At 40.6% G+C, this 26,716-nt stretch overlaps 1 protein-coding gene across 3 annotated transcripts in view; it reads right to left on the minus strand.

Annotated features, from left to right (window-relative positions):
* Farsb (phenylalanyl-tRNA synthetase subunit beta) overlaps positions 1-24,898 on the minus strand; it is a 64,714-nt gene extending 39,816 nt beyond the window's left edge. For all 3 annotated transcript variants that reach the window (XM_041650802.1, XM_041650801.1, XM_041650803.1), the window contains exons 1-10: positions 24,800-24,898; positions 17,744-17,799; positions 15,601-15,755; positions 13,822-13,891; positions 12,667-12,782; positions 8,827-8,977; positions 7,073-7,181; positions 5,022-5,092; positions 3,148-3,209; positions 2,421-2,472 (exon numbers count right to left, since the gene is read on the minus strand). In XM_041650802.1, the coding sequence (XP_041506736.1) occupies positions 2,421-2,472; positions 3,148-3,209; positions 5,022-5,092; positions 7,073-7,181; positions 8,827-8,977; positions 12,667-12,782; positions 13,822-13,891; positions 15,601-15,755; positions 17,744-17,799; positions 24,800-24,857 (900 nt within the window). In that variant the 5' untranslated portion in view covers positions 24,858-24,898. The remainder of the gene's footprint in view (positions 1-2,420; positions 2,473-3,147; positions 3,210-5,021; positions 5,093-7,072; positions 7,182-8,826; positions 8,978-12,666; positions 12,783-13,821; positions 13,892-15,600; positions 15,756-17,743; positions 17,800-24,799) is intronic.
* Positions 24,899-26,716: the final 1,818 nt, after the last annotated feature.

Raw genomic sequence — 26,716 nt, forward strand, 5'->3', positions numbered from 1 at the left:
GCAGACACTCAGCGCTGCTCTAGGACAAGTTTAAGAAAAAACCTTCACAAATGCCCAGCACTCCTTTTCAGAAACCCATAATTTTAAATTGACCAAAGTGCTCTATAACACATAAACGTTTTCATGAGGCTTTCTACACAAGGAAAAAAATTAACCAAACTTTAAAGCATATTTCTCCTCGTCTTTACAAAAATATATACTGTTTTATTAAAACCTGAAAATCCCTCAAATTAAAAAAAAAAAAAAAGATAAAGAAACTTGGATGGCTCAGTGGTTGATGGTCGTCCACAGGACCGAAGTTCAATCCTCAGAATCCACATGACAGTTCACAACCAACTGTAACTCCAAGTCTTCTACAAGCACTGAATGCACATGGTACAGAGACACACATGCAGGCAGAACACCCATACACATAAAGTACTTAAGTTGTTGTTTTTTTCTTTTAAAGAACTTTCTTTAAATGGGACATTTGAAAGATCATTATGAAACTGTGCAACCTGTAACCTGAGGGAATTAAGCAGGATGATCAGGAGGGTGAGGCCAACATGATCTAATTTTTTTGGTCTCAGAAAAAGAAACAAACAAAAAAGCAACCACGAATTCTTCCTTTGTCCACATGAATGGCCTTGGAATGCAGCACCGGCGGCTTTCCCACCACATACATAGTACCAATTTCTCTGCCTCTCAAATCCCTGAGATCCAGCTACAGGACTGGATACCCTGCTGGGAAAGCACTCGTTTGCTCTCTTACAATGGGGAGCCCTGAAATGCCACCTTTAAAAAACCTAAGCTCTTTTCTGCCCTCATCTTAGCAGTGCTGCTATGGTTGCTGCTGCTCCCTGAGCTCCCCCTTGACATCCATGAAGCCATGATCCAGTGAAAGCCCGGCTTCCTTTTCTTTTTCCTTTCTTTCCTTTTCTTGTTTTGTTTGTTAATAAAAGTCAACCAACAATCACCACTAAAATGCAAATCAAGTTGAAGTATAGTTTAGTAGTATAGTCCTTGCCTCACATTTGTGGTACCCTGGGTTCCAAGCCCAGCATTATAAAAGGCCCAACACAAACTACAAAATCTCTAATCCAACAAAAACTGACACTGTAATTTCAGCTATCTAGTACATAACCACTTACTCTATGATAATCTAGAATAAAATAAGATGCTAAGGCAGCAAGATGGTTCAGTGGACAAAAGTTCTTGCTACACAGCCTGGCAAACCCCAGAGTCCACAAAAAGTGGATAGTGAGTGACTCCACGACATTGTCCTCTGGCCTCCACAGACATTGTGCAGATGCACACACACACACTCACACATACCAATAATACCAAACATTTTTAAAAGAATACCATACTAAACACTAATGATTTTAGGAAGGGTAACGTTTTCATCTTAGCAGATTTTATCATACTTTTAAAACTACTTTACTGGCTGGGAGGAAGTAGAGAAAGGTACTTCCCATCTCTTCAACAGGACCTAGGTTCTGTTTCCAGCACCCACATGGTAGCTCACAACCATCTGTACTCCAGTGCCAAAGATCATACACTATCCTGTGGTCTCCTTAAGCACAGGCCCATAACACTTATGGTACACAGACATACATACATACAGGCAAAACACTTGCATACATAAAACTTTTAAAATTTTAATGTTTTAAAAAAACAAATTTTATGTTCTGATTTACTTCATAAATGACAGAACAGTTTAAAAAAACAAAACTCAAAGGAACACAAGCTGATCAGAGAGTGGTCTCACCGAACCAGAATCACAACTAAATGACTGTGATAATGTTCCACTTCAAAATGACCACCTTACAGTGGGTGTGGGAGCATACTCCAATTCCTGGGGATCATGAATTCAAGAATAGCTTTAGCTACATAGTGAATTCCAGGCCAGCCTCAGCTACAAAGCAAAACCCTGTTTTAAAAGCAGGAAAGAAAAGAAAAGAACGAACTAGCTTCGCTGTTTTCTACCAAGACCCCCACGTGTAACAATAACTGTGCTTACTTCTAATGCAGTCTGAAGACATTCAGTTGCTACAATGACAGCCTTCAGTGATTACCAATTCCAAAGTGAACACACTAACTCAATATGCAGAACCAAGTAATCGTAAAAGGAGAGCAGAAATTGCCCAGCTAACTGCTATTAAGAGGGTAGATCACAGAATCACATTACTATGTAATGTGCTGTGATGACAGCCCCAGTCAGGCACCTACCCTTAAATCCTTGCCACACTTATAAACAGACAACAGTAAACAGTCCAGGCCTCATGATCTCCCTACAGAAAGGCAGCACACCACTCACCCTCACGGAGAACTGCAGTGTGTGAGTGGACAGACGGATTAAACAACACTGAGAAACAAGCAACAACCACTGCGGGTAATAGGGCCAGGACTACCATTACCATCATCTTTTAAGAACTTACTGGAAAGGTGTTTGATTTTCCATTAGGAGAAACTACTTCAGCTGCTTCAACTCTAAAAATAAAAAAAAAAAAAAAGTCAGAAATAAAATGCTTAAGAAAATAAATGAGCTACAAATTCTTCAAACGTATATGATCAATAACTCTGTTTTATAACTCCAGTTGCAAGACGTTCGATCGCTCACATCCCACCCTCGTTGACCAATCTTCCCACATACAGTATTATTCTCCACTCCAGGTCCCAAGTGTGTCAGGCATGCATCCTACATGGACTCTTTAACAAGGGAATCTGGAGTAAGTCGACACTACTCCATAGTAAGAACATGAGCTTTCTCACACTTCTGCAACTTTATTTAGCTGCTCCTCTATCTTTATATCCTCTGCCTACTGGTTGTTAAATACGACTTAAATTTCATTGCCTCCAAGAGGCCTTGCCAGATTGGCTTTATAAACACCAGAATGTTGGCAAAGGATTAACACTTTCCACTCTGCACACTGTTTAGAGTTATGTCTTCCCCAAGATGTGTTCTAGCTACAGGACCCACATCTGAATACGTGCACTGACAGACTTAGGTGTGCTCCCCGAAGCTTATATCCAAGCTAAACACGGAAGAGTATGAGTGCTTTGCCTGCACGTGTATACGTATACTACATTGTTACAAATAGTACAGGGAGGCCTTAGAGCCTTGCTTTCAGAGCACTGGTGAATGATGGTGCTGAGTCAACTTACGTAAACTGATTTTCACAGTATTCACTGAACATGGTGACAATAATGTCAAGCACGATTTTTGCCTGCAAAAGAAAAAATACACGTATTATGGTAATTTATCTTTTTTTTCCTTTTTTTTAAAGATTTATTTATTATGGTAATTTATAAGGATATATTCACCCAATTCAGATGTAATGACTATTTATTATAATTTAGTCTTCAAACACCTAAAAATGAACCTTTACATACACATTCTAAGAAAGGAAGTGGAATAAAAACTTAGGAGCAGGCTCGTTCTTATCTTCAGGTGTTCTCTATTTATGCAGCTCTGAGAGTTACAATCCATGACTGAGACAAATCGTTTAGTTCCCCCACCCCAACCCTGGATTATGAGGTTTCAAGAGAGACAAATGGCTAGTTACTGGAGTAAATGTTATCAATTTCTTAAGTCTCTGAAGCCAGACTGCTGGAATTCTGGCTCAACCACTTACTAACAATGTGACTTTAGATGATCTACTTTATTCTCTCTGTATCTCAATTCTCTCATTGATTAAATAGATAATAAAAATTCCTACCTTTGGTAACTATAAGAATGAACACACAAACACAAAGCACATAGAACATCCTTAATATATAGTAAGGGCCATATAAGTTCTTAGAATAAAACAAATCCTTACTGGGGGCTGGAAAGATGGCTCAGCACTTAGGAGCACTTGCTACTCTTACAGAGCACTCAAGCTCAGTTCCCAGCACCCATACGGCAACTCACAACTGTTTAAAGCAACTCTAGTTCCAGGGAATATGACAACATTTCTGGCCTCTGCAGCCACCAGGCACATTTGTGGTACGTGCATACGTGTGTGTATGCAGACAAAACACTCATACACATAAATAAAATAAATCTTTTTAAAAAGAAAAAAAAACCTGATTGGGACATATGTTTTACTCTTATATGTTTAGCTTGGATATAAGCTTCAGGGAATACCTCTAAGGTCTGTCAGTTCATGGATTTAAATGTTAAAAAATTTTAAATAGTAAAGTCTGTATCAGACTGATAATAATTCTAAAGGTAAATATCACAGATAACAGATACAAATCAAGTGCCTAAAACAGTCTCCAATGCTGCAGATGTAGGGGAGAGTCTTTTAAGATTCTGTTTCCACATGCCGACCCCCTATTGCTATAGGATCTCTCTTAATTGGCTTATCTGCATACTCTCAAGAAGTCATATGTCACATAACAAAGCTTTCCTAGCAGTCAAAGCCAACAATTGTAGTAATCAAAAGGGAGCAGACAATTTACATAGTCTAGACACCTTCAGGAATGTAAGCTATCAAGTACCTAAAGATAAAAGTTCTTTTTACCCAATTCTTCTGGTTGGTTGGTTTTTTGACACAGTGTCTCAAGTAGCCCAGGCTAGCTTTGAACTTAAGTAGTCAAAGAGGATCCTGAATCCCTGATCTTCCTGCCCCTCAACGGCTGAAATTCTGGGCACACCACTCTCCCATACCCAGCACAGCTAGTTCTTTTCTTTTGCTTTCTTTTTTTTGAAGAAAAACTTTCCAAGTACACAAAGGCACAGACTATTTAGTCACTAAAATTAAGCTGATGAAGTAATACAATTGCAGTCTCTACAGTCACATGTCTACCTTGCTAAGTCAGGAAGCATATACTTATTAAGTTCCTAACACTAGAAAGACATCTGGTACTCAATAAACATTTGTAAATTAATGAAAGTACCATAAACAAGCTGTACATTATCTACATCACTTTAATTTTCTAAGTTTTGATAATATGTTCCCACCTCTTTTAACATTATAAACTTTAAAATAAGTCTTGGCCCAAAAGTAAAATTATACCTGTCTAACAGTATAAAAGTTAAACATTTTATTTACCTTAGTGAAGTCAGTTCCTGTGCATTCAATAAATACATTCCTAGTATTCAGTGTTATTTTTGAATGGTTCCCTGTAAACAATAACAACAAAAATTTCAGACACTTGATATAATACAAATCTTGTTTTTTTTTTTTTTAAATCACATTTTAAACATAGAAAACAATCTAAATACCCTAGAAATAAGGGGATATACAACTTTTTCCCTTTGATTTTTGTAGAAAGGGTATCATTAGCCCAGGTTAATCTAGAATTCAGTATATAGCTCAGGCCACAGTGATCCTCCTGCCTCAACTTTCCAAGTAATGGGATTATAAATATGAAGCACTATGTGTGGTTATAGGCTATATAACATTTCCTTTATATAATTATTTATTTAGTGTGCACGCCATGGCACAGGTGTGAAGGTCGGAGGACAACTTGCAAGAGCAGTCCTCTTTATACAACACAGGTGGAGTCGAGTGCCTTTACCCTCCACTGAGCCATGCCACCAGACCTGGGCTATCAGACTTTTAAGCTCCTATTGCAAGCTGAAAAATACGGATAATCTTCACCATCTTATGAAAAAATTGCAAACAACCCAGCACTCAGGAAGGAAAAGGAGGTAGACTTCTGTGAGTTCAAGGTAAGTCTGGTTTAAACACTAGTTTCAAGATATCCAGGGCTACGTAGAAACCCTGTTTTAAAATGTAAAACAAACAACAACAAAAAGATAACTAAAGTTTTGAAAGATTAAACCACATGATGATGATGACAAACTGCAGCACGCTAAGGTCAAGAGTAGTTTGGATCTAGTCGACTTAGAGGCCCACACTCTTGACCATCAAAATTGCGGGCATCTGCAGCATCAGTATTTCCTTCTCATCCTGCGGCAGCTAAACCTCCTCTGGTCTCCCCAAAGAGACACATCTGCGGCTTAGGCATCATTAAATAAGTAAGCTCACTTAAACTGCTTCCTAAGCTTCCTTAAAAAAGGAATTAAGAGTCCATGTAAATAAGTTTTAGTATAAAACTACAAATTAGAGCTCGAGTTCAACAAAGACGTGCTGTTAAAGCCAAACATCTAAGTAAAAAACAAATGAAAATTCTCCTTTCTCTTTTTTTACCCAAAGGGCCAGCACGCTTGTGCTTGAGCCTGGCAGCCTAATTCAGTGGAAGGATACCCGAGTCCTGAAACCTGCCCTCTGACCTCCACACATGCTATGATATGCATGCTCCCACACAGGCCAAGAACATACGCTAGCCAGACACTAAGCATATCTAAAATATCATACAGCCTGAAAAATGTGACACAACCCATAGATTAGCATCAGAATATACTTACACATGCATAAATATTTTTACAGTTACAAATTAAATGTACACCCTGTATCATTCTAAATAATATATATTTTTACATAAAAATCAGCAATTAAACTAAAGGTTTTGAAAAAAATGTACAAAGAACTCTTAAAATAAAATCTATGGGGCTGGAGAGATAGATTAATGGCCTAGAGCACTTGTTGCTCTTACAAAGGATCTGGGTTCAGTTCCCAGCACTCACACAGTGATTCATAACCATCTGTAACTCCTTTTCTAGAGGATCTGACGCTCTCTTCTGGACTCCAAAGGTACCAGGCACACACGTGGTGCAGAGATATACATGCAGACAAAACATTCATACACATAATTTTTTTAATTTTTAATAAATGCTGCGGGAGGACCTTCCGCTCCTTCAGCCAATAGCTGCTGAAATACCAGCCCACTGGGGTGTGGTATATTTATCTTTAAAAAAGAGCGCCAAGCCTCGGCCGCTATCTTGGTTCCGGCTCCCGCTACAGCGACTAAGCTCCTTTCCTGACGGTTGGTGTTTTGTGAGTTTTATCCCCCCAAAATAAATACCCCTTTAAATCCTAACTGGTGTGGGATTGTTTCGCGCATTAAATAAAATCTACAAAAGACCTGAGATTCAGATCTACAGCTAATGACTGACAACTCAGTCAGACTATTGAGACTTCTACAAAAGCACTGATAAGAAACTGAAAAGATCCATGCTTTTCATGAAGTTACTCACCATTTATAATCGGAGGCATGGAGAGGACCACACCATTGCTGTCATAGATAACTGGATACAGGGGCTTATTTTCAATGATATGTAAATATTGCTTTAGGTGATTGTCAGTCTGAAAAGAATTAAGTCAAAATTATTTTTTTCTAGTTTAACCAGCAGACATTAATCTGATATTAAAAAAAAAAAAAAACAAGCCAGAAAAACACCAAAAATGTTCCAAATGACAGAAAGGTATAAACTCATAAACTTTACCACTATAAATGGACATCTTAATGTTTGCATAGTCTCTATTACCTGGGTGAGATGAGAAAGTGGTCCCTTTCCCAGAGTGAAAACAGATTTGCATAGGCACTGACAAGTCATCACAAACAAAATGCAGCCATCACAAAATTCAGAAAGCCACTGGTAAGTGAGGAGAAATTATACTATTTGTACTTGTTATTTTCAATGTTAAGTGACAGCTGAATCCATGACCACTGCTAAGGCTCTAAGATGCTAATAGGTAGCTAATTTACAATAGTGTTACTCACATACACAATAGCTAAATTTCTAACTATACATGCATGAGTGTTAATTCACGTGAAAATTAAAAAGAGTATAGTTTACTTGCTGGTTCTTAATCCTTTTAACACACTAATAACATCTCAGAGGTTTAAATAGTAACAAGAACCCAAACACAGTTGCTTATGCCTTTAGTCTCAGCATTCAGAAGGCAGAGGCAGGAGGATCCTATTGAGTTCAGGGACAGTCTAGTCTAATAGTGAGTTCCAGGCCAGTCAGGGCTACATATATAGATACTGTCTCAAATCAAACAAATCAACCAAAAAACCAAAAGCTAACAATAAACAAATTGCGATCCAGGCCATAGCTACTTAAACTGTGGGTCACAGCTTTATATGGGTCACATGACTGAATGTTGATGTTAATAAAAATCTGGTAACAACAAAAGGTTTTTGAAGGCACAACAACTAAACATCAATTCAAAATCCAGCAAGTGACGAATGTGATGTTTCTAGCAGTGCTTCCCATGGTGTCAAGCCTTCACTACAGTCTTGCTCCAGGACACTTAGAAAGCACTTTGCACAGCGCACGACACCACATTCACACCTCAGCCCAGATTCAACACTATTGCACGCCATGGCTATGAACTTCAGTGACTACACTACACAGAAGTTTTCTGGTCTTGTAGAAACACAATAGTTTAATTATGGAAAACAAAGACTTTCTGAACCTGCACGTTTCCTGCCTCAGCCTTCAAAATGCTGGGATTACACACATGTACCCCCCCCCGCCAGCTAATAGATTTAATATTTTCTTGTTATTCCTTAGGTCATATAAAATTATTTATCCTTAGATTATATTGTGTTAGAATAAATTTTGGCTTAGGAATAAAATAGGATTCCCAAACATTTCTAAAATGCTCTGAACAAATCTGTCATTCTGTGTTCTGTATTTACATGAAGCACTGACAATTATAAAATCAAAATATCAATCAACTCTGAAAAACACTAAGTTCCACATCCCACAGTATCAAATACTCATCCAGGATTTCAGTCTTTAAGATAAAGTAAACAAGCATTTCAAGCTCATTAATATGTAATTTACTCTTACCTTTAATAAATGTACAAATATACAATTCTGGAAGGAGTGAACCAACTTCCAGTAGGCGTCTGATCCTCTATCCAGCTATGGCTCATTCAAATACACACGCATGCAAGCACACACACACGCAAACAATAAAACAGAAGATTTGTTACCTTGTATATATTCATTAGTTCACAAGCTGTATGCTCCTTGGTCATATTCAGAGGCTTGAATTTGATATCTGAAGGACGTTTCGCAGTGAAAGTGAATGGGCCTGACAAAGTGTCCAAGTCATGAGTGCCAATAGCAACCAATGTTCTTTTTCTAAAAGTTAAAAGAGGAAAAGGCGGAGAAAAAGGGAAATGAGAGTGAGAAATCTCAATATTCTGAAAATAACAGACCATGTTTTAAATTCTTACTTTAAACACTTCCTTAAAAGAGCTCATGGCTGCTGCTATGTAACATTTTGATTGCAACATAACAAATTCTCATAATCATTAAAATAGCAAGAACAAAATGTCAGTTAAGCTTGATTACCTCAGCAGCAGAAACAAAGGCTTTCCTAAGTATTGTGTTCTTATGACTTCTTAAAATTACTTTAACATGGAGGTACACACATATTTAGAGTATTTACATATAATGACACATTTATAAATCAGATAAAATGGATAATATTAGATACACTTGGGGATGTAGCTTATTGGCAAAGCTCTTGCTTTACAAGCACAAAGCCCTGGGCAGAATCCCAGTACTGAATCAAAACAAACAAACAAACAAATAGTATAAGTGATAAAAAACTGGAATAACTGTGGCTGAACTGGGCAGAACTGCTAGCAAGCAGAAAGGATCTATTATTCAGGGAGTTATTAATAAACACAGGAATACCAGACAATGAAATACATGGGTCCGAGAGTTTAGATAAATGAAACCCTGCCAAATCCATAGATAAGAAAGTAGAAACCAATCAGGCCTTAAAAAAAGGGTGGGGAGGGGAGGAAGGGCAATGTTTGATCAATGAAAACCAGGAGAGGCAGAGGAGGGAGCAAAGAAAACAAAAGCTCCAGGAGACTACATGTGTGTTCTGTGAAAGATTAATAAGATGAATTAATAAGCTTCTACACTGACCAAAGTGGAGAAAAAGATAATGGGAATTAAGGAGGCAGCACTGCAACACACAGTACAGATATCAAAGGCTACGGGCACATTAGAAACAACTTTATGGAAATCTATGATAACCAAGATGTCAGCTTCCAAAACTCTCTGAAGACATTACTTAGGAGTTGCTGCCAGGAACTGCCTCTAAATGCCTGAGGATTAGAATGTGCATGTTCTCTTCTCCACAGCAGTTAAAGTTGACAATCTCCAGAAACAACAAGTAAGGCAGAGGCTGAAGTGGAATAAAATAAAGAAATGCCTTCTAATGTTGAAGAGATTTTCAGTCAAGCACGGGAGTTCACACTGCAATTCCAGTGCTCAGGAGGCTGCAGTACAAAGATCAAGACAGGTTCCAAGCCAGCCTGAGCTTCAACTCCACGAAAAGGAGGAAGGGAGGGAAGGAGGGCGGGAGGGAGGGAGGGAAGGAGGGAGGGAAAAAAATTTATAATAAAAAAATCCAAAATCTGCTGATCACTTCCTAGCTTTCACTGCTTGTCAAACTTTGCACCTTATTCTTTTAAAAACACATTCTACTTTGCTGCAGACAAGTCGTTCCTATTTTATTGCCCTTGCCCACTGTACTCTTACAATATACAATAAACTTCAAAGGTTTTATTCTTCAAAATAAATTTAGTTTATTTCTTATTATTTTGCTTAGTAGTGACATATATTAGCAAGCTAATACGTAGATTTTTAACATAAAAAGACGAAGAATGTTACTGAGAGTCCCAGGAACATGTTTCTACTATCTGAGCAAAGATGGTTTACAAAGAAGCAAACACATAAGCACTAGCTGCCAAGTCTGATTTGTAGTTTTAAGCGTTTTCCAACACTGAAGAAAATATCTAGAGTTCTTCTAGACTGTCGTTGACCTGTCCCACATACACACCACACATATACCCTGCAAGTCAGTACAGTTTGATGAGCTTCAAGAAATAAAAATTCACTTTTCTATTTTTTTACAGTTTTTTATTTTATTTAAGAATATGTAAGGTCACTGTCAGTATTATCTTTGGATCAATATAACTTCTTTCAAGATCAAAGCAAAATAGCTAAAGCTAGGGTTTCTCACCATTAATTTTCTCACACAATTTTCTTTTTTGTTTGTTTAGACAGGGTCTACCCACACAGTCCTGGCTTGGAACTAGCTGCCCTTGAGTACACAGCAAACTTCCTGCCCTACCTGGCAATGAAATTCATTATATTTCCTCCCCTTTTTTAGACAGGGTGTCACTATGTAGCTAGCCCAAAATTCAATCTTTAGACTGGACTGGCCTCTAACTCACAGAAATCTGACTGCCAAGGAAATCTGAAGTACTGAAATTACCTAAAGGAGTCCCATTCTTACCTTCCCTGACTCCTAGGGTTCAGGAATAAAAGGTCTGAAGACCACGGCACTACAGAGAACAACACAGGAAGTGATAATGCTGTAGAAGCTCAGCAAGGCTAAGGCCCTGGGTTTGGCACACAACACAGCCAAAAACATAAAAATAAAGCAAACTACAGTCACTTAAGTTCAGGTTGCTTTTACTTACTTAATTTTTTTCCAATGTTGTGATCTAGGCTAGGCCTACACTACATGTCAGATTTATGTCTACCCCTGCTTAAGTTTTATATGTCAAAATTTAATTATACTTATTCAAAAAGTGGTCCGATCAAAGAAACTTTTCCACTTCTAAATGCGAGACTACCCTTCAAATTTCCATGGTTTATGCTTGGTAATGTAATATATTAATAAGAATCTGAACAAGGTTGGGGCCATATAGCTCAATGGTAGAATATCTACATGCATGAGGACCTTAGTTTGGCTCCTAGCATGCATAAACAAGCAAACCATATTACAAACATAGTTTTTAAAATGGTTTGAACAGAAAGAAAATAAACAAGAAAACTTCTAGAAATAGAAATTCTCTACATACCACATATACACCACTCTTTTTTTTTTTTTTTTGGTTTTTCGAGACAGGGTTTCTCTGTGGTTTTGGAGCCTGTCCTGGAACTAGCTCTGTAGACCAGGCTGGTCTCGAACTCACAGAGATCCGCCTGCCTCTACCTCCCAAGTGCTGGGATTAAAGGTGTGCACCACCACCGCCCGGCCTTATACACCACTCTTAAGATTTTTTGTTTTTATTTATGTTTTATACGTATATCTGTACACACACGTACGTGCTGGTCGCAAGGAGCCCTGAGGCTGTCAGGTGACCTAGCACTGGAGTTACAGCACCAAGGCTGCAAGCTGCACCATGTGGGTGCTGGGAACCCAAAGCAAGGGCGGCAAGTACTCTTACCACCGCACCATCTCTCCAACCCACACATCAGTTTAAACAGTAACAAACATCTATCTGGTGCAGCAAGGTGAAATTCTCCCATGACCAGAGTTTAGAAATGTTTGGAAAAATACTCTGCAGAGGTAGTGTGGTGGTTTGAATGAGAATGGCCCCAATAGGCTCATAGATTTGAGTATTTGGTCCCTAGGTAGTGAAAGTATTTGGGAAAGATTAGGAGGTGTCGCTTTGCTGGAAGATGTGTATCTCTGGGGGTGAACTGAACTTTCAAAATCAAGCCACACTCCGTGTCTCTCTACCTGCTGCCTGCATATCAGGATGTAAAGCTCTCAACACTGTGCCTGCCACCATGACCCCGCCAGGACGACCACAGACTAACCCTCTAACTGTAAGCAAGCCCCCCAACTAAACACTTCCTTTCGTTATAAGTTGTCTTGGATATGGTGTCGCTTTCCAATGATAGAACAGTAACTAAGACAGGTAGGTACATGAGACAAGGAGATGGGAAAGGGAAGAGATGGAAAGGAAGCAGAAGAGGAAGACAAGGCGGAAAGAGAACGAAGCCCTACGAACCTGCAAATATTCTGGTGTAGTTTCTCTTGCAGTTCGATGAAGCTGTCATATCGCTCTTTAGTGAAGGTGATGTTCCGGAGAACCGCAGCTACAGCAAAGGGGCGCACTTTAGCTGTCTGGAAGTCAGAGCACCAGCAGAACAGGTTAGCATTAGGGCTTACCTTTGTCAAAACATTCGACAGAACAGTGGTTACACTCCTGACAGGGCCACAAATTGATTCAAACAGGTATATATTCATGTAGTCAATCAACAAGGAGTTAAGTGGTAAGCAGGACATACAGGAATTATACAAGCAGAATTTACATTTTATTCACGATTTCTGGATACTAAATTAAAGAAAAACTAATCTTTAAATAATTTGTTCATAGGCCTTACTTTTACCAAAAGAACCCCTCCACATTTATCTTTATAAATTTTATTAATGTATCATAATTTAAACAACTGTATCTCAAATATGTCTCATCTACTTAATTATTTTTTTTATAGCAGACACTGAACACAGGCATCTCTCAGACTAAGCTAGTGCTCTCCCACTGAGTTATACCCCAGCCCTCAAGCTTTGTTTTGTTTTGTTTTGGACTTTTTAAAACAGGATCTCTATCTCGTGTACCCCAGGTCAGCCTCAAACTCACCGCACGAATGATGCTGGCCTTGACCTCTTTCTGCCTCTTCCTCCATGTTCTGGAATTACAGGCTTACACCACCACACCTGATTCAAATGTGCTTTATAAAAACAATTTACTTTGTTTTCTTTCACTCCTTAGTACTAAACTGACAACCTTTTAAAACTGTTATTTTATATGTACAGGTGTTTGCCTACATATATGCCTGTGAATCACATGTATGCTTTGTGCCCACACAGGCCAGAGAGACCATTAGACTCCTTGAAAATGGTTTGAGTGCCATGTGGGTGCTGGGAACGGAACCCAGGTCCCGTGGAAGTAGCCAGGGCTTTGTCACTGCTGAGCTGTCTCTCTGGCCCCATAAACTGATAATGTTTAAGGGTAAGAAACTGAAAACACACCAATATTAACACATGACCACAGGAAATGACATTTGGCAGGAAGGTTGGCTTTGTTGCTTTTTCCTTTCTACCTTATTAATACATGCATAAAAGGGAGAATTAAGGGAAAAATAAGAACTTTTCTTATTACCTCTTCTGTGATAATCAATTTTTGGATTTCTCCCGTAGGCATTACTCGTTTATATACTGGAGCTTTTATCCTAAAATAATATTAAAACAAAGTTACTCAAAATAGCAACATTATTTGATAATTACATCTTATGCGTATAAAGTATTTATATATAAGTATGTATATGTATATATATATATATATATAAATCAATAAAATTAGAGAAAATGGGTTAAATTACAGTAAGCAGCATTGTTTGGATATTAAAGATAAGAAAAAAAAAAACCTACAAACTTCCTAGCATTTACAGCTGTCCTAAACTGCAGAGAATACCCTATGGTAATGAGTCTCTCACTGGAGTTCCAACAGAGACCACAAATCCATTAGCTGAGCAAAAACTATTCAAGACCCTGGACCAGACAGTGTTTATGTTTCATTGGTACCACAAGATTCTAAGTTCTAAGAATAAATAAAGTCTATTGAAATTGAGATTAGGAGGCCCTGGTTCTCTCCGCAGTTACGGAGTCCGAGAAGGCAGTGTGAAAGCAAGGTAACTGCTGCGGGCTGAAGGCTTTTCTGGCAGACTGACACCACCCAAAGCCAGGTACTGCTGTCAGCCAGAATTTCCACAGTCCACTGAGGAGTTTGCTGAAGCTCAAACCCTGGCTCAATGGATCCTGGAGGCTGAGCCTGCATTCTAGCAAGCTCTCTTGTGATGTAGATACTACTGGCCTGTGGGCCATAGTTGTAATTACAAAGGCTGAAATCACATCCTAACTTTGTCTAGACATAAAAATTCACAATGTTTATTGAAAATACAGATCCTAGGTAGGAATGGCTGTACCTACGTATAATCCCAGCACCTGGAAGGCAGAGTCAGGAGGACTACCATGGATCCAAGGCCAGCCTGGTGTGCATACTAAGTTCCAAGCCAGCCAGGGATATATAAAAAGGCTGCCTTTTTTAACACACACATAAACACCTATATCCATAAATTTAAAAAAATAAAAAATAAAAGATCCTGACCCATGGTCCTAAAATCCAATCATTTAAATTGTCAAGAATGAAAGCAACTGAACAAACCCCCAAATTCAAAACACTTAACCAAATAACCAAACATCATTTCAAATATCTACATTCACTCAAAGATTTCATAATTTCAGAACACCCAGCAACCAAGGGTTCATTCTCTTTTGCAATTGAACAGATGATGTGTAAGTAAATAAAAACAAAAATTATTAATTCTGATAGCTCTAGTTTCATCTTCTTCACCTTACATATTTATCACCTTCTACAGTCTACTGCATGCTGAATTTTAAGGGCCTTAAAAAACCTTCATTACACATCAGGAGATGAAAACTAGAGACGCCACAATTAACATCCATGTCCAAGACCGTATACACGCCATAAGATACTCAAAACTTCCACAAAGGCCTCTGCCCCAGGCTCCTTATGATTATCAAGGTAAAGGCAAACAAAGTCCACTTGTCACCCCTACTTTTCCCTCATGCTTTAACAAATCTAAGAACTATCCATCACACTGGGATTACTGAGGGAAACCACAGAACCTTGCTGAAGGACTTTCCTGGCAACCCTAAGATCATGTATTCCCAGCTTTAAACTCTGTTTCCCAATTTTGAAGTGGCTACAGTCCACATGACTCTTATCTTCCAATCACCATTTATGTTGACCGAAAGCTGTGTATCCATATGAGGCTTTTCCTAGAAATTTAAGCCTGATTGCTGATAACAACAGGAAGAAAAGAGGAGAGTCGGCTTAGCTATGTGCACAGTTCCTTACCTTTCTTTGAAGACTTGAAGTCCCCGAGCCAATCCCTCCAGACATAGGAGATCATATCTGTTGGCAGGGACGTCAACCTTGTAAAGCACAACATCTGAGGCTCCCCGTGCCTTTTGGTTGCCTTGTTCCTTACTTATAATTTGCTTCTCAGAAGTCTAAAACAAACCAAAGAAGTTTCATAAACTACAAAATATATCTTTTCTGCAACAATAACAGGAAAATGCTACACATGTCATAATCACAGCAGACAGAAAAAATACTGTTTTTTACCCCTGGACAGAATACATCTAAAGCAACATCAGCAAACAGGAGACTACCAGCCAAATCATGCACCCCACCTGTTTTGGCAAATAATGCTTCACTGGAACACAGATAAACAAAATTACATATATTATTATCTACTATCATACACTGAGACAACTTAGTTATGGCAGAGACAATATAGCCTCCAAAACCATGGTCAGCATCTCTGCCACTTCACACAAAAAGTTTTGTCATCCAAAGGAAACGGACATCATCATGGACACAAAGGAGATACAGATGAGTCACGACGTGAAAGAAACAGCACTCCGACAACCACCCTGGCAAGCAGCCCCACGGGCACGCAGCCTGGAAGGAACCTGAGGACCAGTGATAGCACAAAGGCCTCGAACACCCAGAGCTGTGCTGAAAATGAGAGGAAAAACGGAAGCGACGGGAAGGCAGAGAGATAGCAAACGGAAGGAGCCAAGGAGTCCACCACAGCAGAGAACGACAGATTTTTTTAAAATAATAATCACAGCAAAAAAAAGTTCAATTTCACTCCTGTTTGGTTTTGTTGTTGGTGTTGTTGTTTTCTTTTTTGAGACAGGATTTCTTTTTTCTGTGTGTGTGTGTGTGTGTGTGTGTGTGTGTGTGTGTGTGTGTTTCAAGACAGTTTTTCTGTAACTTTAGAGCATGTCCTGGAACGGCCTCAAACTCAGATTTCCTCCTGCCTCTGCCTCCCGAGTGCTGGGATTAAAGGTGTGCACCACCACCACCCAGTTTCCACTCCTATTTTTTATATTACATACATATTATAATTTATTTATCTTTATTCTATGTGCATTGGTGTGAAAGTGTCAGATTCCCTGGAACTGGAGTTACAGACAGTTGTTAGCTGACATGTGGTTGCCGGGAATTGAACTAGGGTCCTCCGGAAGAGCAGCCAGTGCTCTTAACCACTGGGCTGTATCTCTAGTCCAAGACAGGGTTTGTTTAACAGTCCTAGCTATCTTGGAACTAGCTAGGTAGACCAAGCTGGCCTCGAACTCACAGAGATCCTCCTGCCTCTGCCTCCCGAGTGCTGGGATTAAAGGCATGTGCCGCCACCACCCAGCAGATTAATGTTTTTTAATGAAGAAAGCTAAGACACCCTGCTGGTGGCACACAGCAGAAGAGCTTTAAGTAAAGAAGTGGAAATAACATGGTAACCAGAGAATAAAAAGTAGCTCTAATACTTGCAAGGGCATTAATGTCATTTTCAAACTCGGTTCATGAAGCCCTATATAAAAGCTAAACTTGGAGTACTACCTGACAGAAATCAAAGAGCCAAAAATATATTTCAGAACCAGAAGGCATGTATGATCATATAAAGGAAATCATCTGTTTCTCAAAAATAAGGCCTGGCATGACAAACTGTGAGCTCAAAAAGGCAAGTAACCCTCCCAAAAACAGAGTACAAAAATCCCCAAATTGCCAGAGTCTAACTATAAGTTAATAACACAGCAAACTCTGGGGGGGGGGAGAAAGAGAAGTGGGGGGGGGCTTTACAAACCAACTGGTTATCCAATATCAAATGGTTATCCCTGAAAGTATATATACATACAAGCAACACTATACAGAGTGAGGTTATATTTATGTATTTGGAAATAAGTGTGTATACATATGTATGTAACAACAATTAAAGAGAAAAGAAGCCATGTGTTTGAAAAAGAAGGGTGGATATATAGAAGGGGTTAGAAGGAGGAAAGGGAAGGGGAAATGATATAATTATACTATAATCTCAAAAATGAAAATTATTTTAATTAAAACTTTTTTAAGGGATAAAATTTGCAATACAAATTCAACAAGCACAAAAAAAAAAAAAAAAGAAAAAAGAACAAGTCTGAAGTTTGATACGTACAATTTCATCAAGTTCCAAACCAAATTCAAAACACAACTCGTCAAATTCTTCATCAGCTAGGAGGGAAAAAAAAAAAAGAATGTTAATTTTAATGTGTTCAGCACAAATGAAAATTACATATGAACTGATGAACTTCACCTGTTGCTTAATTTCCTAACCCTAAACATTCTATCAGGTATCAGATATCACCTGGTGATTTTTGGTTTTGGCTTTTTGGTTTTTTGAGGGGTTTTCTGTGTATCCTTGGATGGCCGTGAACTCACTCTGTACACCAGGCTGGCCTCCAACTCACAGAGATCCACCTATCTCTGCCTCCTGAGTGCTGGGATTAAAGGTGTGTGCCACCACTGCACAGCTTGCCAGTTGTTTTTTTTTTTTTAAGGCTAACAAACATGCCTGAAATACAGCAGGTATATACACTGACAAAGTTTTCTTACATGCTTTGCTTTGTCACCTAATATAGCATCTCCAGGGTTTTCACATTATCGAACACTAAACACAAACCATCAAAGCCATCAACATGCTAGTGAAAAGCTAGCAGGTGTCTTAAATTCCACGGTAAAGAGTGGGACTTAGAGCTGGGCGGTGGTAGCACATGCCTTTAAACTCAGCAGGGAGGCAGAGGCAGGCGGAGCTCTGTGAGTTCAAGGCCAGCCTGGTCTACAAGAGGTAATTCCAGGACAGGCTCCAAAGCTACAGAGAAACCCTGTCTCAAAAATCAAAAGAGTGGGACTTTGTATGTCAGAGCCCACTCTCTAGCATCAAAACAAAAAAAGATCTGCCTGATGCAAACACCAAACAAAACAATTAAAGGGCTGATTACTCTAGACTAGTGATATATAATAACTAGAGCACCTGGTTCCCAGTGCTGTTCAGACTCAGGATGAAAAAGAATCATTAAGTAGAGATCAAATGAGAAAGAGGCTCAAAAATCAAAGGACCAGATATACAAAGGGATGTCACTAATCTTGTACCTTAGGCAGCCTGGTATTTGTCTAACCAAATATCAAAACACCAACCAAGGTTTTCACTTCTATCTCATTCATTCTGAGGGCTCAGCACCGCATGTAAACTTCACAACACCCTCCTCATCCGTAAAACAACCTTTTGCCGCCATTTTTTTTTCATGGAACCTTAAAAAGATGTAAACAGCCCTGCACCTTGACACAGGAAGTCTGCAATATCTAGTACTTCTCTGCCCATTTCACTCTGCTGTGTTACTAATACAGCATTCTCAAGTCTGCAATAACTAGTACTTCTCTGCCCATTTCACTCTGCTGTGTTACTAATACAGCATTCTCAAGTCTGCAATAACTAGTACTTCTCTGCCCATTTCACTCTGCTGTGTTACTAATAAAGCATTCTCAAGGCCTTCATTTATCAAACCTTGAACAAGCACCACAATTACCACTATATTCTAGTGAAGAACTAGATATCCTAGGTTTCCTGATTCAGGACGAGGAGTTGGCCTCAGTGGCAGAATGCATGCTTAGTATGTCACAGGCTGTAGGTTCTATTCCCAACATCAAAATCAAACAACAAAGACTTGTCTAATCTAGATAGATATCAAACTTGAATTCAATTTAGCAAATATTTACTTCTATTATGTGCCAAGCAACGGTGCTTGATGCCAGGGCTACAAAGACAAATAAATTACAATTCCTGCCCGAACTACTTCCTTCTCCGGCAAAGTAATCACAAGTGCAAATAAATATAAATAAATGTGCCCAGTACAAGGCAGGGCAGCACAGAGCTCCTCTTAGGGTCACTTAAAGCTACATAAAGGACGCCTTCATTAGTCAAAGATTGGAGGGAGTAAATAAAGTGCTTGGCAAAGCTGGGAACTCCTAAGCAGTTTGATATGGATAAAGAATAAAGTCTGTGTTAGGAGAAATAGGATACAAGAACTAGAAAAAGGGAAGCTCATGCCATGCCAAGGGACTTGCCCTCTGTCCTACCTGCAGGCAATGGGAGTTACACTCTGGAGCTTTGCAGCTACACAAAACAAGATTAGATTGTCTTTTGCTTTTTGCTCTTTTCCTTTTTCATCCTCCGCTCTCAATCTTTATTCTGTTGTTTTAGTATTTGTCTCAAACAAGGCCTCATAGGTAGACCAGGCCAGCCTGAAACTTAGACATAGCAGGGCTGCCCTTTAGCTCTAGATCCTCCTGCCTCAAACTCCCATGTGTTTCTATCACAGTCACAAGGCACCAAGCTTAGTTCCCTACATCTGCACTTTTAAGACTGGTGGCAGCATCGAGGTGACTGAGGGAGCCTCCTACAAGTGAAACACAGGTGTTAACTTATGCCAACAGCATATGGGGAAGGAGGAACATGAGAAATGTTAGACGCAGAATACGTGAGGCTCCATGGCTGCCTAATCACAGGACCAGCGAGTGAGGGAGCATGACTAGGATGGCTCCCAGCTCTCTGGCTTGGGTGAAAAGGGTGATGCCACCACTGACTTGTGCAAGAACCTTGCCTCTGTGTGAACTTACACATGGTGCAGTCATGCGAGTGAGCTAGGAAACAGATGCTTGGGCTCAGCCAATCCTTGAGCTGACTCTAGTTCTAGATGACAGCTTGCTTGTAACCTAACAAGAGCCCTAGAGCCAGGGCCACACAGTTAACCCCTCTGATTCCTGTCGCTCAGATATTAGCAACAAAGGCATGTTGTTTTCTACTCTAAGAAATGGGATAATTTGTTATATAGCCTCTGTTAACAGGAGAGGTAGCATAACCAAAACGGTGGAAACGGCTTGGGAGTCAAACAGCAGGCTCTGAGGACTACTACATGAGAAAACCCAAGGGCCTCTGAAACACTATTAGCTGAAGCCTCATGGTCTTGAGTCAGGCTGCAGGGGAAGCAGGAGGAAAGTGACGTAGTGCTGCAGGAGGGGCAGGGCACCCTGGTTACATAAGGGAGGAACGTGACCTGCACCATTCCTGCAGGTACAGGGACTGAAGAAAACGCACTCACCTGGTGTAACTAAGACTCAGAGCAGTTCTCAGAGAGCAGCTTGTCTGTTGACTAGTCTGATATTTCCCACTTATGTACGAAGAGATTAGCATAGGAAGAGCTATTCAAGAAAAAAGAGCCAGGATGTTGATGGGTAAAAAGTTTGGCCTTCCAAATGTAAAGCAATGCTAAACTCAAGTTCTGGGCAGAGACCAAACAAATCCTAGGCTTAAGACAGAATCAAAGGTCTGACTGAAACCTTCAGGCAGATCAAAGGCACAATTCAATCAAACAAAAGGTGTAGTAAAGAAATTAAGGGTGTGCCTCACAAACTCAATTAATAAAACAATAAAGCTTAAGTAAGAGCAATGTATAAAAAAGCCCAAAGTACTGAAACAGCTAATTTCAGAGGTTTTTGGAGTCTGTGGTTTTGAACTAATGAAAAAGAATCCAGCAAAAATTCACCAAAGACCCAGAAAGTTTTTAGAAAAAACACTTAGGCAGACATAGCCAGCTTGAACTGAAAGGGGCAGAAACAAGACAAAAGGAAATCTTTGAGGCCCTAAAATTCTATTAACAGGAAGTAGACTGAGAAAACTAATCAGCTGTGAAGCACATGCTTTCTGGGGATCACTGAGGGTAGAACCAGAGCCTAGAGGGCAAGGCACAGAGCCATGGAGAATTATCCCAGGCCTGGGACCTAATCAAGACCATCCAGCATCTGCCCTTCCATTTCAGAACTGCCATGGACCAGCGGCCCCCTTGTGAGTTCCACTTCTTCCCTTTAGTATTTGCCCTAGGTCCGTCCCTCTGTGTGTCTTAGATGAGAGACACATACCCCAGTGCTTGAGCTTCTCAGGTCACTAGTTAACTCCTCACAAGATGCTAAACACACAGAGCTACAGCCCCAGACCCTCGCCCACCCCAGACCCAGATTCAGATGGAGTGACTGTGGACTTGAGCTGCTGCTGTAAGGCCACACTTCTGGGTCAAGTGAATTTTACATGTGGATGAACATGAATCATTTGGTGGTTGAGAGAGGGACTATGATACCAATATTACCTAACTGCTAATCTAGGCCCCTTTTATACAGGTCAGGATTGGTCCGTGTGACCAAAAAATATAAAAAAGGATGGACCAGAACTTCTGAGCAATTATCAATCACTGAGGATACTACTTGAGCTCTCCCATTCACCTGATCTCACCCAGAGTTCTCCTTCTGGGACAAACTGGCAAAAGGCAAGGTAGAAGGAACCGAAGCCTCTGGCCAAACGCCAGCAGATTAACAAGGCCTGCTTATAAACGCAGGGGTGGGAGAGATGGCTCAGCTGTTGAAAGCACACACTGGTCTTGCAGAGGACCCAGATTCAATTTCCAGAACTCGTGTAGTAGCGTACAACCAACTGTAAGTCAAGTTCCAGGGGACCTACTGCCTTCTTCTTGCATCGACAGGCACCAAGTGTGATGCACAGCAAAACACTTGCACAAATAAAGTAAAATGTTTAAGTCTAAGCAATAATAATAATTTTAAAAATAATTTAGCTGGGTGGTGGTGGCACATGCCTTTAATCCCAACACTCAGGAGGCAGAGACAGGAGGATCTCTGAGAGTTAGAGGGCCAGGCTGGTCTGCAGAGGGAGTTACAGGACAGCCAGGTCTACACAGACAAATCCTGTCTCGACAAGTCCCCCACCTCCCCCAAAAAGAAAGAAAACAAGCAACAACTTAGAAGCAGTTTCTACAGCCCCAATGAGCTCTTAAACTGACTACAGATCTGCAACCTGGAGTAAATTCGGACCAGCACCATCAAACCTTGATTCCTGACTTTCAGAAAGTAAATAACAATTATTGTTACAATATGCAAAACTTTTGTCAGCTAAACAGCAATTAAATAAATTGTATGGATCTACAAAAATATGAAATCCTAATATGCCCAATCCCTTGAAACTCTACATTCTTTTAATTTAGACAAACGAAAGAACCAAAAATAAAATCATGAGCAATTTCCTCCAGAAAACGGTAACCCTGAAACACTATCTGCCTGCATGGCACACAGATGGCCCCAGAAGTACTTAACCATACTAAACTAGAACAGGGCCCAAACTGAAGAGCAATGAAAGAAACCAGTTCACAAGAAAATGAGTAGCAAAGAAAACTGAAGAGAAAGGCAGTCAAAAGGGAGACTAAGAAGACAGAGCTGCTCCCAGGAAGGCAGAGAAAACAAATTCCCTAACAAAAATAAGAGAGAAATGTGCTCCCTACCAAGACATGGAAGGTGATGGCGGCAACTGGAAAGAGCAACGGAATTCAGATGGACAGAAGGCCTGGGAGGGTCTAAATAAGAAAGTGGAATGTAAGAGCACATTGTCGGAAAACAAGAAAAATGAGAAAGAGACGGGAGGGATTAGCACTTCATTTGGAAACTAGATGCTTGGTGAACAGGCTTTTCCAACTTCAACCGCCATTCAAATGACACTTGAAAGGTTTAAAAATCTCCAACACAATAAAGAGTATTACTAACTCATCTGCTGTAATCTCAACATCAATATTAAGGGTAATGAATTTCAAAAGATCCTACAGTTAACGATCTGTGTGGAAAATCAAGGTTATTTGATCACTCACCATTTGAAAGTGGGAGAAAAGGAGACAGAATTTATTAAAATATTAGCTGATAATAGCAAACAGGTTATAAAGGCCTTTATCTTTTAAAATTCAGATAATTTCTTACTTTTGAAGAGCAAAGGCCCTGGTTGGGAACTGATTATAAACATGTTAAGTTTGCCACCCACCACCCCGTGCAGTTCAGATACAGAAACACTACAGAGAACACGGTGGAGGGCAGGTAAGGAACAGAAATAAGCATAGTATATGTTGGAGGCACTAAGAAATTAGGGCCATATTCCAAAGGTAAAGCTATTTCCTCTATTTCTAAGGACTTGGGACAGTTCCTGCTCACGATAACAATTGTATCCCTTGGGAAACTGAGTCAGGAGGATGGCCACAAGTTTACGGCCAGCATGTACTACAGAATAAGTTCTGTCTCACAAGAACAACAACAAAAATCTACAAACAACTAAACATAAATTAACAGGAAATGGGTTATATCTATGAGTACATCCTCAGAAAAAAAGTTTAAAATGTTTCTTTGCAATGTCAGTACTATGTTCTTATGAACACCTGTACCTCTTACTAAATATATCTGATACCCCAGAAAAGGGCTCCCCTAAATCATGTTATGACCTTTATATAAGTTGATAATTACAGGGTGGTGCAGATATCATTTCAACTACTACATCTGTGCAGAAAGTGATAATTTGCTTAATATTTACCTCCCTTTCCTCGTAACCGTTTAGTTTGTAGAACTGAGGAAGTAATTAAGTGTATCGTGAATACTAAGTCCATAGAAGAGACTCTTTTGTTCGGTTCTCAAATTAATGTCACCTATCAAATGCTGCTCCCGCACACCACCTGGCTTCCTTTCCTAGAAAACACTCAGCATTTTAATAAATCGTCTTCTTATCGTACTGGTTGGTTACTGTCTCACCGAAATGAGATCTTCCGTGTCATGTAGACAGTTCCACTCTCTCACAGTGCCTGACACGCAACCGGAACCCAGTCAACACTAAGTAAAGCGAATGCCGGGCTTGGTGGCCAACGCTTGCTATCCCAGCACTCAACAGGCTGAAGACGGCGGGTTCGAAGGCAGCCTGGGCTGCACAGCGAACCCACATCGTTCTCAAGCGTCTCCCTTTCGCTGTCAATCTGGTTCCCCAGAGCTGCCCGCACTGGTGATGCAGCCCAGGGCATCCTTCCTGGTCTGTGTCCCGACACCAAAGTCGGCGCTAAGCAGGCAGAAGGAGCTGTCACTGAATGAATGACACGGAGGTCCCGACCCCGGCGGATGATGCAACGGCAGCCGCATCAGAGCTGGTACTGAGAAGCGACCTCAGCCCAGCCCGACTTCAGCGCACCCCTGCAGACTCCCGCCGCGCAAGGCCAAACCCCCCGTGGTGGCACGAACGCCGCAAGCACGCCCTTCTGCCGGGCGAGGCAGGCTGCCCCAGGCACCGAGCCCAGGCCACGGGGCGGGCACTCACTGTAGGTCCGGCCCAAAGCTTGGAAGAGCAGGTCTCGCTTCACGCTGACAGTCGGCATGGCGAATCGCGGACACTGCGCCTGCGCCACATGCGGGGCCTCTGCGGCGGTAGCGCGAAGGACCCGCCGCTCCTTCTGAGCTGTCTCACGTTATGCCTGTTTAAATCCAACAATTTGAACTCCCGTTTTTCAACCGAGCACAAGGAAAATGCCACTCTCTGGATCATTTAATATAAACATATTGATATGCTAACTGAAAGATTGGAAAATAGATATAATTGGGTAAAATTCTCTCTATTATGACAGGCAACAATACGGTCAGTCCCCACAGGCCCGGATGCTCTCAAAATCCTAAGGAAGTTGCCAACTGGGTGGGCGGGGCGCTGGAGGGGCGGGTATGGAGGTGGGAAGGGCTTTCAGGTACAGAGTACCGCGCTGAGGTGTTGAGGAAAGCGGGTTGAGCTGGTGCAAGGCTGTCTGGAAGAAAGAAAGTGCAAATACTAAAGGCAAAGTCTGTTAACGGGCCAGTTTTTTACTTCTTTAACCTTGAAACTCCGCAGATTTTATACCCTAGTTTTGTTTGAACACAACAGAAACCGTATAGGTAGACGGTGTTGGAGACCTCAGAACTGTCAAGTATCTATCAAATGCCGTACTCAGCCTAATGCCGGCATGAGCAGATTTCATCCTTAGAGCAAGCCTGAGAGAGAGCAGGTCAGAGAGTGGTCCACAGAGATGTCAGAATTTACCTAATCCCTGGAGCCTGTAAATGATACTTTGTGTGGTATCAGCCTCTGTGTGGAGTAAGTTACGGGTTTTGAGATGACGCTTGGCCAGGGTTGTTAAGATGGGTCCTAAACGCAAATAGTGTAGCCTTGTTGTAGGTGTAAGGTCACAAAAAAAAAATAATAATAATAATAATAAAAAAAAATCCACCTTTGACGTTGCTTTTGGGTTTTCATTTTGAGAGAGAGTCTCAACTCCGTAGCTCAAGCCAACCTGGAACTCATCCTGTACCCCTGGCTAGCCTGAAATTTTCAGAGATTCTCCAGCTGCTTTGAGCCTGTCTTGAGACAGCTGTCTTGAGTCACCTCGCCAGGCTCAAGTTTCTGTTTGAAATCAAAAGTTTGTGGTACTTTGTCTCAGCAACCATGAAAAAACAAATAGACGCCAAAGCAAAGTACTAATAATACCCCTCCCCCTTTAAGAAATGAACAGGCACGGACTCCGGGACCCACCCAACCTGTAAGGCAGAGCAGAAGCAGCGGTTCTTCAAGGAAACTCTGCCTTGAAACTTTCCACCGTGCAGCAAAGGCCTGTGCTGTCTGTCACTTGAGGAGGCAGAAGCAGGGTCAGATCGAGGCCATCTTGGCAGTTAATCAGAGTTTTTCTGTCCTGATTTCCACTTACAGCGAGGCCATAGGTAGCTTTCTGACCCCAAATTACTGCATGTTAATGTGCCCTTTGGGTCGCACACTGCAGGATTTTCCATGGCCAGAACCTCAGTTTTCTTATCTATAAAACAGAGGTGACTATCCATACCTTTGAAAATTAACGTGAGGGTTTGAAATGATTCTCTTAATGAACTAGGATCTTATGTCACTGATCCTGGCAATAGGGCAGGCATCACCATTCTTGTCTTTCTACATCAGTCGCCTGCTCTTGAATGCCCGTGACACATTGCTTCCACCTGTCATCTCTCCCCAGGAATATGTCATGCTTCTTTCTCATTACATATGATCTCTGTGTGCCTTCTTGGTCGCTAAAACAGCTGGGAGAGGACTGGAGAGGAGTAAAGAGAAGTAGGATGTGAATGCTCATCACAAATAATAGCCCTGATAGAAAAGATAATTGGGAAAAACTGAAGTAGAGCATCACAAAATGCAAATAGATGTCGAAGTTTGGGGGCAACCTGAAAG

The sequence above is a fragment of the Microtus oregoni genome, unplaced genomic scaffold (genome assembly GCF_018167655.1).
Source record: "Microtus oregoni isolate MIOR12 unplaced genomic scaffold, Mior012 000004F_ref0000308, whole genome shotgun sequence".
In the NCBI taxonomy this organism is placed as follows: domain Eukaryota; kingdom Metazoa; phylum Chordata; class Mammalia; order Rodentia; family Cricetidae; genus Microtus; species Microtus oregoni.